Below are 13,929 nucleotides of genomic sequence, written 5' to 3'. Positions count from 1 at the left end.
TGGACCGGCGGCCTTCTTTGTGGCAGTAATGAGAAGTTAACATGGTGTACCAGCTAAATTGCAGTGGTCTAAATGCATAGGTAAATTCCATTTTTATGATTGAAATGACACCCACTCTGTATTCAAGAGCATGTTGTGTCTCAACCGATGGCAGGCACAACATAAAAACTTCAGATGGATGTAAAGTAGGGTCTAACCTACAACATATGGGAATATGATTTTTTTTTTTTTTTAAGAGTTTACGGGTTGTTAGATAATTGACGTTAAAGGTTATTTTGTATTATAAAATAGCTTGACAACCCTGTTTGTAAGCTTTTAAATGATATCAAACTCAACCGTTTATATTTTCCAATGATGAAGACATTGATATCTCATGGTATGGTGGGGTTTGCAAAAAATTGGTCAACTTTGAGCACCTCAATCTCCTGAATGTTTTGGCATTCAGGTCCAAAAAGCCACTTTCTGACTCCTTCTTCCATGGGTAAACATGTATGGAAAGTTTTGTTTAAATTAAAAGGGATGCAGTCAAAATGTGATTGAATTCAAACGGATTTACCCAGAACTAATTATGGGAGGGGTAACGGTAGAGCTAGGTTACCTATACATGCTATAATTCCAGCCCATCACGAACACACCTGATTCAACTAATCAACCAGGTGTGATTAGTGCAAGTCTGGGACTAAAACCTGCACACCATGTCCATGTAGCTCTCCAGGGTCAGAGTTGCTGACCCCTAGATTGTGGTGTGTATCACATTTGTTCCCTGCCGTGACAACTGCGTCGAGATATTCCACTCGTCGATACACACGTCAATACAGCCAGGGGGGTGTGTCCACACCATATGACAGGCACATCGCTGTGTGTGTCAAAGTGTGTGTGTGTGTAATGTGTAGCCTATTGATTATGTAGCGAGATTAATGCATTTGAAATACATCAACCATGTATGTAAGCATGGTGATGTATGACACATGCAGAGACACACATACACGCAGACACAACCATCCTCCAGATACACACACCTTTCTTGAACTCCTCCAGCATGGAGTCCAGTCGAGTGTCATGGAACACAAAGTGGACCGGGTGGTTGTAGAACTTAGTGATGGTCTTCAGCGTGGTGCAGTCGTCTGGGTCCACGAACGCCAGGTCCTTCACGTACAGGATGTCCACGATGTTGGAGCGCTCGTCGTCGAACACGGGGATACGCGTGTAGCCGCTCTCCATGATCTCTGACATGGTGTTGAAGTCGAGGACCGAATCGTTCTGGATCATGAAGCAGTGGGCCAACGGTGTCATCACGCTCTCAACCGTCTTATTCCGGAGTTCCAGAGCTCCTTGGATCATGTTGAGCTCCTCTTTGACCAGGTCGTTGTACGGTTCTGTCACCCTGAGCATCTCCACCAGCTTCTCGCGGTTATACACGGTGCCGATCTCCTGGCCTAGGAGCACATCTAGGAGCTTGCTGACAGGGAAGGAGAGGGGGAAGGTGAGCAACATGAAGAACTTGGTCACCTGGATGGTGTTGGCGCCCACCGCCAGCCCGTGGCGAGAGCACAGCGCCTGGGGGACAATCTCGCCGAAAATCACGATACCCACTGTGGAGGCGACCACGGCGCCCAGCCCAGAGCCTATTAAGTCATCCAGGAGGATGGTGAGTGTGGTGTTGACCAGGACGTTGCCAAGCAGCAGCGAGCAGAGAAGGTAGTTCCCCTTACTGCGGATGGGCTCAATTTTGCGGGCATATTTCTTTTCCTTCTCTGAGCCACAACTCTGGACTATACGGAGCTCCATGGGGTCCAGAGCCATGAGCCCCAGGTTCAGCCCGCTGAACATGCCAGACAGCACCAACAGACAGCAGATAAGGATGATCTGGAACCACAGGGGGAGGAGAGTTTTCTCCCCCTCTACCACCCGGAGTCTCCCGTCGCTATCCCCGAGCAGAGCCCACCTGCCATTGGCCAAACTCCTGATGCACAACCCGTATTCCTTGTATGGCTCGCTCTTACGAAGGGGCTTAATGTTTATGCTGAGTACCCCCGTGGTCCCCCGGCTACTGATGTTCATATAGGTCGCAATGCTGAAGTCTTTGGTGAAGTCAACACAAGTCCTGTTAGGTGTGTCGTCAATAATGTTATTGTCCCCCCCCTCCTCGCTCCCATCCCCTCGTTCCGTGAATCGGATCTGCGCCCAGGTGCCTGAGTTGAGCTGCACACCGTAGAACCGTAGCTGTACTGTGCTCTCCTCCGTTACCTGTATGACCCCGTCGTCAGTGGTCGTGGCCGGTTTGTCGCTCCTCTCCAGCCGCATACCAAGCACCTGGGTCCCGCTGTTGCTGACACTCGACGTGGCTGTCTCGGTGCGTCCCCCGACTGCACTCCAAAGGAAAACGATTAAAGTTAGAACGTAGCCTTGCTGCCCGGTCCATTCTGTCGCCATGTTTGTTTCACTCTGCTGCTGGCGAACTGGGAGCTAACGTCACTTACTCATGTCCCTCCGGCCCCGCCCCTCTACTACCATAATAACCTTAAAGCACCGCCTATCGGACACGGCAGGTATTGCGCCCCGCCCCACACACACACACACACACACACACACACACACACACACACACACACACACACACACACACACACACACACACACACACACACCATCCTGAACCATATAGTATGCAGGATCTTTTTTATAGGCTACTGTTGGGGTTGATGTTTGGCTACTGTCGGGCAATATTCTGAGCTGCACGTTCACGCGGGATCGCGCTGCAGTTTTTCTCATGTCGCATGGTCGTGCGCGTGCATGGGAGACTCTAAGGCACGCATAATGCTATGTAGAACTAACCATAGAAATAGAATGACTCATTATATTTCTATGTAACTAAGCTGTAGCCTACACACACTTTATGCTGAGCAATTTTTGTGTTTGCTAATTGCATTCTGTAGTTTATCTGTCATTTATTAGGCTCACCATTATGATTGTGTTTATATAGGCTTTATAGCCACATCAAATTGTACATTATAAAGCCTATCAATGCACATAATCAATTATTAATATCTTGCATCTTGATATCAGCCCAAGGTATATTATCCACAATTAACTGGCATCCTCACATTTTGCCATAAAGGCCCAAGGCAATGCGGCAAAGTGAATCCTGCGGTGCCCAGCGGTTTGTATTCAGTCAGAGACCCAGTTGTTATGTAACGTGACCGCACACTGCATCTGTGCGTCTCACCCGCATCTATCTGGCTCTGTGCCCGCTCCTAAGGTAGGATGCAGAGGAGGCTGGTGGGATGAGCTATAGGAGGACGGGCTCATTGTAATGGCTGGAATGGAATTAATGGAACGGAGTCAAACGTGGTTTCCATTTTATTTTATTTTTTTACCTTTATTTTAGCAGTGAGTCACCATTGACACCAGTGTCTCTTTTTAAAGGGAGCCCTGCTTATACAATTTCATAGAACTAAAAAATTTAACACAATATAAAACAAGTAAAATACAGCACGACACAAATTGCACAGACAAACATAAATATACACAATATACACGAAACACGATCAACTAAAGCAAACACGTTCTTCATTATATAATTCCTCTGTCCACTCTCTAAACTGCCCCAGGGACACTAAGGCAGTGCTGTGTACTGTTTTTTGGAGATCATTCCAAACATATGGAGCAGAAAAACTAAAGGCCGATTTACACCAGAGCCTCCAGAGTTAACTAACCCTGTGAACGGGTTTGGTAACTTGTCATTTTAAATCTTAATAGTGAAGTTAGGTAAGTCATAAGCTTGTGGAGCAGGGCTTTGTAAACAAAAAGAGCGTAATGATGTGATCTACATGACTTCAAAGAGGTCCAGCCAACCTATTGGTAAAGAATACAGTGATGAGTAATACAACGGACTTCTGTGATATAACAAAGGGCGCTATAAACAACAGCATTTGCACTTTGATAGAGGCAGCTGCACTTTGATAAATAGTATCACCATGATCAAGAACAGGTAGAAAGATTGACTGCACAATCTGCTTCCTGCTGAGAGAGACAAGATCTGTTTCTGTGAAAAAAGCCCACTTTAAATCTTAGTTTCTTAACAAGCTAATTTGTATGTTTTTTGAACGATAAATTATTGTTGTCAGTCCAAATACCAAGGTATTTGTATGCAGAGAATCGTTGGATTATAGAACCATCCGATGAGTGAAGATGTAATCCATCTCAGACAATCTTACGAGAACTTGAAAACTACATGTATTTAGTTTTGCCTGTATTAAGCACACGTTTTAAATCAGTAAGGGCTTCTTGCACAGCTGCAAAATGGGACTGTAGCCTTGTCACAGCCAGGTCAGCAGTCGGGGCAATTGTGTACATAATAGTATCGTCTGCATATAGATGAAATGTACAACTTTTAACAGATTGACCAATAGCATTTATATACAGTAAATAGTGAAAAGAACAGGTCCTAGAATTGACCCCTGTGGAACATCTTTATGTACTTAAAGAAATTCAGACTTAACCCCACCAATCACAATGGCCTCAGTTATGTCACTTAACTAATCATGAAACCAAGAGCAGGCGTCAGAGCCCAGGCCAATCGAGGACAACTTGAATGAAATAGCATGATCAACAGTATCAAATGCTTTTGACAGGTCCACAAACAAGGCAGCACAATTCATTGATTTATATTCAAAATACCATGCTCAGATACAAAAGAGAAAAGTTGCTTATTTACCACTATCTCCACCCTTATGGAGTGGCAGCACAAATGCTGTTTTCCATACTTTTGGAATATTTCCTGATAACAATGTTAGATTTAAGATATGGGTTACTGAGCCAGCAATGAGGGGGGCAGCACACTTGAGCAGACCCGGCTCCAATTGGTCAGCCCCTGTGGATTTCTTGCCATCTATAGTAAGTAAGACATCAAGGACTTATTTTTCTGTGAATTGCCGAAATGCAAAAACTTGACTACCTTATTCCGAGTCAATCTGCAAAATTTCCACATCAGCGTTTAGCCCATTCTTAGAGATAGAAGGGTCAGATGCGCTTTCAAAAAGATAGCCTGCTGAAATAAAATGACGATTAAATGCATCAATGATGGCATTTGTTTTGTAATGGGACCAGAGTCTCAATTACTTTGTTGGGGCAGAGAGGAGGAAGTGCAACCCTTTAGAGATTTGACAGTTTTCCAGAATTTAGCTGGGTTCCCCTTACAATCAGAAAGATTGTAAGAGTGGTTACATAATAATCAGATTTAGCCTTTCTGATCAGTCATACAAATTGATTCCTCAGTTGCCTAAATTATTGCCAATCCGAGCCTAATCCTGCATTCCTGGCCTTGACCCAGGCAACATTTCTCTTATGAATGACTTTGGATAATTCAGGAGTGAACCAGGCATTCGATCTACCTTTAACTCTCAGAGATTTGAAGGGGGCATGATTATCTACAAAGGTATTGAAGACATTTTCAAAAAAGCTTAAAGCTAAATCAGATTCAGGGATAGCTGAGATACAATCAAGGTCAATAAAATAAAGATAATGTAAAAAAGCTTGTTCACTAAAGTTTTTAAAGTTCCTCTTAGTGATGACACGAGACTTAGATTGATGCATTTTCACATCTCAGACACAGACAATTGGGCAATGGTCACTAGAATCCAGCGGGAAAACCCCACTAGCAACATATTTATCTGGATTATCGTAAAAATAAGATAAATCAAGGTAGATTTCCGACGGATGTTTAGGATTCGGCCATGTTGGCTCAGTTATCAGCTGAGACAGGTTTAGCTCAGAGCAAATATCTTTCAGCGTATTTGACACTGACATCCTCCAATCAATATTAAAATTGCCCTTCATTAATAGTTCAGATTTATCATACTTGGATAGTAATTCAGATAAATTGTTAAGAGCACACGAGGGAGCCGAGGGAGGACGATACACTCCTACTAGTATCAGCTGGTTATTATGACCAAGAACCACATTAAGAACAAGACAATCAAACTGCTTAGGGACAGAGGTAGCAAGATATACAGAAACATTTCAATTGTCCTTGGTAAATATGACAACACCCCCACCTCTGCCAATTTTGTCCGATCTGTAAACATTATAACCAGATAGAGACACATCACAGTCCAGCACATAATTATTCAACCAAGTTTCAGAAATTACCAAAATGTCCACGTTGGACTGAGAAGTCCGAATTTTAATAACATCCATAATTGAAATCAAACTTCTGGCATTTACATGAACAAATCTAAAGCCACAGCTGCAGGATTTCAGGTCAGATAGAGTCTCTAATACATTTTACATTTACATTTTAGTCATTCAGCAGACGCTCTTATCCAGAGCGACTTACAGTTAGTGAGTGCATACATTTTCATACTGGCCCCCCGTGGGAAACAAACCCACAACCCTGGCGCCATGCTCTACCAACTGAGCTACAGGGGACCTATAATACAAGCATGCTATGACCAGTAGACAACCCCTTATTAGAAAATACCATAGATTGGTTTGAATTGTTATAGGATTGTCTAGAACTGAACCAATGGGCCTATGCCTCGAGCGAGGACGTGGGTTAAAACAAGAGTCAATGAGGGTTACATGTTGCGGGCCTGCAGTATGATGACAATGCTGATCTATGGTTGGGATCACCTGAGCGGGACTTTGGCAACATTTTCACACTGAAGAATCTTGTGGGTAACACCTGAGTGGGGTTTGGTCTGTTTCTGAGTCAATATCTTAAAGCAGCCTTGAAATGTGAAGAGGGTCCAGGCTCCTAGATGGTTTCGATGGAGCACATAATCTCTGTAGAGCATTTTTGTTTCCAAAAAGTGTCGGAATTGTCAATAAAAGTTAAGCCAACAGAGTGGCAGTAGTCTTTAAGCCGGATATGAAGTGCTAAGAGCCTGCTGAACCTTGGGGCCAGAGATAATCGGCTGCTTTTCAGAGCATTTCAGGGTGTTGATCAGCTCAATAAAATCCTGTTTCATTAGCGCTGATTTACCCTTATTGATATCATTTGATCCCACATGCACTACGACAGCAGCAGCCCTTGGCTGCTAATGTAGGACGGACGGAATCAATCCTGTGATATCCTTCACCACAAGGTTTCTGCTCCAGGAACTGAGGTGTGCCTCACCATGGAGCTACCAATGATGATGGCTGGAGGAAGGTGAGTGGCCGTGGACGTCCGGCTTTTTCTGTGCCTCCTTGAGAACCGACGGGAGATGGGTGATGGAGGACCCCATCATCAATAGAAGCCCGAGCAAGAGGGGGGTGGGCCTGTGGTCGAGGCATGATGTGAGAGGGAGCCCATGGGGTACCGGCCTGTGGTAGTGCCCCTGCGCTGGACCCTCAGGAGACAGGGTAAAGGATAAAGGATAAAGGAGCAGGAATCTCTGGAATCAGGTGGGCAAAACTGTTGGTCAGCAGGATGGGCCTCCCCAAAGCCATTTCAATCCTCCATATGATGGATGTGTTTGACATCGTTCCATTCATTCTAATCCAGTCATTACAATGAGCCTGTCCTCCTAGAGCTCCTCACACCAGCCTCCTCTGAGAAACCAGAGGCTCCTGATAAAAAAGGGCTGAATCAACTTATTGTTTGTTAATTACTTTTTCAGTTTAGGCTTACTTAATTAGTTAACTTAAATGCCTCAACGTGACTATTTGGTTGAATTTGTAAAAGGTCATCAATGTCAGTGTGGGAAACACAGTTTTGGTCTCAGTTCAATATGTTTCAACAGTAGCTAAAAGTTGTTTTCAGATTGAACTCAGCCAAACCGAAGGCAGATCTGGATAATGCTGTGATGTCTGTGCCAAGTGGGGATGCAGATGGATAGTCGATGGTCATTTGTGTCATTGAGACAGCTGCGGTCACTGTCAGTGATGTAACGATGATTTATATATACACTAGATGACTAATTGGGGGCGCTGTTTTGAAACCACCGGCGCCTCCATCTTGGTACTCCCCCACCGTTGTAAAAACCATTTTGGAAGCTATAGAAATGCATTTATTAACGTCTACATTTGTTTTTGCCACGTTTATTCTATTACAGGCACTTTAATGCATACTTTGAAATGATATTATGTGAGCTAAACATAATATATATGTATATATATATATATATATACACACATATATATATATAAATGTCTTTAAAGTATACTTTTTTGAAAGTACTCTTACTGTCCCCTCTACAACAGCAAAAATACTTGAATACATGTAATTTAGTCATTGAAGTTTTTTATTGAAATAATGTAGAATTCCATTAATTCCTATGGAGGACTGTTCCTTCTCGGAGTGCCAATGTGGCCGACCGCAGCAATCCAGGGTTTATGCTGCATTCAAAACAACTGGGAACTCAGAACTGGGAACTCGGAAATCTCAGACATCCGACTTCAGTGCGTTCAAAACAACTGGGAACTCGCAATAAAACGAGGTCCGACTGGGAAAAATAGTTTTGAACGGTCATCCAACTCGGAATTCCAACTCGGGAACTCGGGCCTTTCTAGAGTTCTGACTTTCCGACCTAAAGATCACAGAGGTCATGATTTGACCTCGTATATTTCAGAGTTCGCAGTTGTTTTGAACGCGGCATTATATCTAAACGCCTCGAGGTCACTGGATACGACTTTTGGTGCTTTCAAGACAACTGGGAACTCGGGAAAAAAATAGGTAAAATCATGACGTCAGTGATCTTCAGTTCGGAAAGACGGAGTTCTAGAAAGATGCCGGAGTTTATGAAATGCTTTTGGTCATTCAATTTGTGTGCATCAGTTTTAAATATGTCACCGTTTAATATTGAGGGAGGCCTAGATGTGATTTAATTCTTTTTTGATCTGTGATTTGTTTGTTTTTTCCCTCTGCCTTTGCGGTGACCTGGAGTTATGTAATAATAACGCTTCATCTCTTGTCATACTGTAAAAATCCAATCCATGACTGTGGTTTTTATCTCACATCGCCATCTAGTGAACAAAAACGGAATATCCCTGATTGTGCAGCGCTCCTGGAAAAGTGGGGTGGAGTCGAGGATGAGCTTCATTACAGAGATAAAGTATCAACTCGAATGTATTTTCAAGTGATGATTTATTCTTAAAAAAATAACATGATACAAGAACATTTAAAAGTCGAGATAATACAACATTTGTATATGTACAAAATTCAGATTTCGACCATCTGCATTTTGAGAATAAATACTTTACAATTATGACATAAAGCCTTTCTAGAATTACTGATATATTAAAACTATTCAATTTGTTTTTATCCATTGACAATGAGTGCATCTTAACATTGGGTAAGAATAATCTCTTTATTTATGCTAAAACAACCTATAAAGATATCTAGCCTATCCATCAGCTGTCATTAATGAAACTGTTAATGAAACAGTTAATGAGAGATATCATTAGTGAAAACACAAAACGATAGCGAGGATATTAATTGCCCACTTCATAATCATTCCTTTATTATAAACTGGGTGCTTCGAGCCCTGAATGCTGATTGGCTTATAGCCGTGGTATATCAGACCGTATACCACGGGTATGACAAAACATGTATTTTTAATGCTCTAATTACGTTGGTAACCAGTTTATAATAGCAATAAGGCACCTCTGGGGTTTGTGCTATATGGCCAATATACCACGGCTAAGGGCTGTTTCCAGGCACTTAGCCATGGTATATTGGCCATATACCACACCCCCTCGGGCGTTATTGCTTAATTATATCCCTATTTGCACAATTTGTCTTTTTACATTGGTCTAATAAAGCCTAAATAACACAGAAGTCACTAAACACACTGAGAAAGTACCGGGAAAGTGTATTTTCTGTGCTGAAAATTGGTATTACATTCACACAATAGGCTACAACAAAACAAAGCCATATAGTCCTAACTCAAATCAATTCTGACTCTTGTATGAAATGCTTACACAAATTATTATTTGTGTCAACAGAAAATAGGAAAAGTTATAACTGTGGGTTACTTGTCATATCAATGCCCATAACTGAGAACAGTGGTGTTTAAACAGCATTACATTACTATCTTCAGTATCCCAGATCTCATATTCGTGTGTGTGTGTTGTGTGTGTGTGTGTGTCACTCCAGACGTCCATCCCCTCTGTTACTCCTAGGACTCTGGACATGTCCGTCTGGCAGTAGAACATCCACAGTGTAGCTGATCTTCTTAGACTGCAGTAAGCTGTAGGTGTTGTCAAAACGCAGTATGTCTACACACAGGACACAATACAGAATTAGTACTGTGTATCTGTACAGCTGTATCTTTGTATGTATGAGAGTATGTGCACTTTGTATGTGCTGGTGTGTGTGTGTTTGTATGTGCGTGTGTATCTGTGAATCATGTGTGTGTATCTTTGTGTGTATGTATCTTCACTTGTATCTGTGTGTGTGTGTATGTGTGTACTCACAGGTTCCAGGCTCGGGGCAGGTGAGTGAGCGGTCCTCTGGGACCATGTGTGCGTTGTAGCGTTCACTAGGCAACACCTGCAGCATGTACCCCCCCACCTTCTGATCCCCACCCCCCTCCTGGGTCCGCATGAACACCCCAAAGCAAATGACTGCTCCATCACTGGAAAACTGCCACCTATAGAGGAGAGGGTGGAGGAAAGGGAGGGAGAGGGGAGAAATTGGGAAAAAGGTGGGGAGAAAAAGGGAGGGAGGAAGGAAGATGGAGAAGAACGGAGGGGCGAGTCTGTAAAGTGGCTTCCTCTCCTATCCTTCATCTGCACTGATCTGAAATCATCACTGGGTAGGCGAAATCAATATGGAAAACACCCATTCCAGGATTAGGGGTCAGGGGTAACTCTAGTGTGTTCGGTCAGCAAGTCTAAGAAGCGGTGGATCTGTTCTATGTGTGCTATTTCTATGCTTCCTGTTCTGAAGTTCAGTTTTTGCGTCTTTTACTTTCGGTTTTGTATACCAGCTTCAAACAGCTGAAAATACAATATTGTTGGTTATGGAAAACATATTTCACAGCAGTTTAGATGGTACAATGATTCTCTACACAATGACTGCTTGTTTTGTCACATAAACTGAAATTAGGCAAACTATTCGAATTTTAGCAGCCAGGAAATGGCGGAGTGATTTCTGCATAGTGCATCTTTAAAGGTGGAATCTGTACTTGGTGAAACTGCCACGTCTGTTTGAGATATTACAAAAACAAAGAAGTTACTTCAAACAACCAACACTGTTGTTTTCCCTTGGACATCATTGCATGCGCGATAGGACACCAGAATATGTACCGAATATTTTTTTTTAACACGCTGCCGGATGCTCCTCTCCTCTGTTTCATCAACAAAACAAAAGCAATAACCAAGGCGCTGGGGGCGAACAGTGGCGTTGTTTCACCTTATGCGGATTTCAGCTTTAAGGTCAAAGATTACAGCCAGGGTTGGGAAGTAAGGTAAGGTTAAGGGCCAGTTGTCAGGGGTAAATGTTAGGTTGGTTACCTGAGGACGCTGCTGGGGGTGGTGATGCCATACTCCAGTGTTAGGTAGGAGTCTCGGTCAGGGTTCCTCCGTACGCCACCAGGAGCTGCTCCGGGTCAATATGCTTACGCAACACCTCCTGCCAGTTAGCTAGAGAGAGAGGAAGGGAGAGAGAGAATCATAGAGAGCGAGATAGAGAGAGAGAGAGAGAGAGAGAGAGAGAGAGAGAGAGAGAGAGAGAGAGAGAGAGAGAGAGAGAGAGAGAGAGAGAAAAAAGAGTGGAGACTCTGACGTGAGACTCCACAAAGCTCCTCAAAGCTTGATGATTAGTTGATTATTTGAATCAGTTGTGTAGTGCTAGGGCAAAACCCAAAACGTTCACCCCTTCGGGTCCCGAGGACCGAGTTTGGGAAACGATTGTCTGTGTTGAGTTGGGATGTCACTTCTCGCCCACTAGGGGGGAGTCTCAATTCAAATGTTGGTGGGTCAAGTGTCCAGCTATAACTGTCTTTTGAAAACCTCAGAAAGAAACCTCCACAACAGCTCTCTTTCTCTCTCTCTCTCTCTCTCTCTCTCTCTCTCTCTCTCTCTCTCTCTCTCTCTCTCTCTCTCTCTCTCTCTCTCGCTCTCTCTCTCATTCTCTCTCACTCTCTCTCTTGGACTTGACAGACACATACCATAACAAAGAGCAACATTATGGTTTTTCATTTACAGAGGCAATATTCCTATATTACATATTGATAAGGAAAATACTTCACATATAATGGTTCCCTTTTGTGTATTATGTATGGGATCACACAATACTCACATCCCAGAATGATGATATTACGGTGTGTGTCTCTTCACTCATGAAGTGTTTGACCTGGTTGAAGGCCATTGTGAACAGCTTAGAGAGGCACTGTAAATACACACACATACACACACACACACACACACACACAGAGGCACGCACACACGCACACAAGCACAAAGACATACCGTAGATACTACACACACAAAAGCACACACACATACACAGCCACACACTCTACTTTGTAGACTCTAGATGACTGTTGACTGTCTCCATGAGAGACTCATCAATGCACAAGTCCTTGTGAGGCACAAACACTCTTCCAAATGCCGTGGTCAAGCTGCCAAGGAAATTCAACATTTTGTGAAGGGGGTCGGTGAGGTTGGCAGTGGTGTTGTTCACAAAGTGGAGCGCTCTCAGCAAGTCAAGGAAGCGGTCCGGGGAGAAAATGGTTGGGAAAAAAGGGTTCTGCAGCATGGGGTCAGTGGTCCAGTAGTCCCTCACAGAGCCCTTCTTCACTAGCCCCATCAGCAGCATCGTGACTAGGAAGGCATACATTTCACTGATGGTACTGTTCACCCATTTAGAGAGCGTCCCTTAAACGCCAGGGGCAGTCTTCTCTTTCAGTTCATGAGCGTACCTGCAAATAAATATGCATATTTAGTAGGGAAAAGGCATTCTGAATTTTTATACATTTGAAGACAGCCTTGGGATTTTCTCTAATATTATAATATGCATTCCTGTTGGTTTCCTGCATCCCTCCTCAACTTCAACCTCTTCTCCCTCACAGCCTACAAGATTGGCAGCAGCACCAGCATCTTGGGAAGGTGAGGGATGCTCATTGCCTGCAAGGTTGGGGTGGGCACCATTGTCCTCAGACATCTCATGATCACAGTCCAGAAGGTTGGGGGGGCAGATATTCCTTGTCATTATCTGATTGATCCAACTCACTCTCATGCAAAGATACTTCATCAGAATTACAAAATATTTCTCGTATCTCCTCATCAGTGAGGCATTTCTTTTTTAAACCGGACATTATTTCTATACTCAATAGCTATCAGTGTCTGTCAAGAGTTTCTCCCAAACTAAGTTGATCTTATTCGGGCAATGGGCGCAGCTATCTTTGACTTTGATTATTTGCGTCTTTTATTGAATGGCATTTTGGGATTAGGGAGTTTTCGCTTGTCAAACATAAACAAACATGGCTGCCATCATAAAGAATTTAGCCGCTGTTAGCTTAGCTGACAGGTATCTATTTTCTAAACAATATTACATTTCTCCCTTGTGCTCACCAGAGATGTGGTACATTGTAAACAAGTCTAGCTGTTAGGTCGCTAATTTTTGTTTTGTTTTCTGTCAGCGCAACCTGTTATTTAAACTGGTTTATGGAATGAGTTTGGCTGTGGATGTGTTCCGTGTGATGCTTGGATGATGAAGTTCACATTTATCTTTTACAATAAAAGGTGAAATTGAGAAATAAAGTTGTGAAAACCTTTATTTTCCATCAGTACAAAACATTGTTTAGATGCTTTTTAAACAACTATGCTATTTAGACACGTTCGTTGCATCATATGTAGACGTTCTGTTGCGATGGTACGCTGCAGGGACCACTCAACAATGATCACAAATATGTGATCGTACGTGTCAGAAGGTTAATATTTAAATATCATAACAAAGCTGTAACTATCCCAACATTGGGATACGCATAAGCACTTGAG

The 13,929-nt window shown here is 43.0% G+C and overlaps 1 protein-coding gene and 1 long non-coding RNA gene across 2 annotated transcripts in view; both read right to left on the bottom strand.

Moving 5' to 3' along the window:
- LOC121542178 (metal transporter CNNM4) overlaps positions 1 to 2,456 on the bottom strand; it is a 33,078-nt gene extending 30,622 nt beyond the window's left edge. The window contains exon 1 of the mRNA XM_045208273.1: positions 1,020 to 2,456. Within this exon, the coding sequence (XP_045064208.1) occupies positions 1,020 to 2,433 (1,414 nt within the window). The 5' untranslated portion in view covers positions 2,434 to 2,456. The remainder of the gene's footprint in view (positions 1 to 1,019) is intronic.
- Positions 2,457 to 9,676: 7,220 nt separating this feature from the next.
- Positions 9,677 to 13,140, bottom strand: LOC121541112. The gene is made up of 4 exons (XR_005995714.1): positions 12,230 to 13,140; positions 11,443 to 11,571; positions 10,402 to 10,577; positions 9,677 to 10,203 (listed from the first exon to the last, which is right to left on the bottom strand). It is a non-coding gene; the product is annotated as an uncharacterized LOC121541112 (long non-coding RNA).
- Positions 13,141 to 13,929: the final 789 nt, after the last annotated feature.

This window comes from Coregonus clupeaformis, chromosome 27, assembly GCF_020615455.1.
Source record: "Coregonus clupeaformis isolate EN_2021a chromosome 27, ASM2061545v1, whole genome shotgun sequence".
In the NCBI taxonomy this organism is placed as follows: Eukaryota; Metazoa; Chordata; class Actinopteri; order Salmoniformes; family Salmonidae; genus Coregonus; species Coregonus clupeaformis.
The sequence above is the reverse complement of the archived record's forward strand: the minus strand, read 5'-3'. Positions and strand labels throughout refer to the sequence as shown.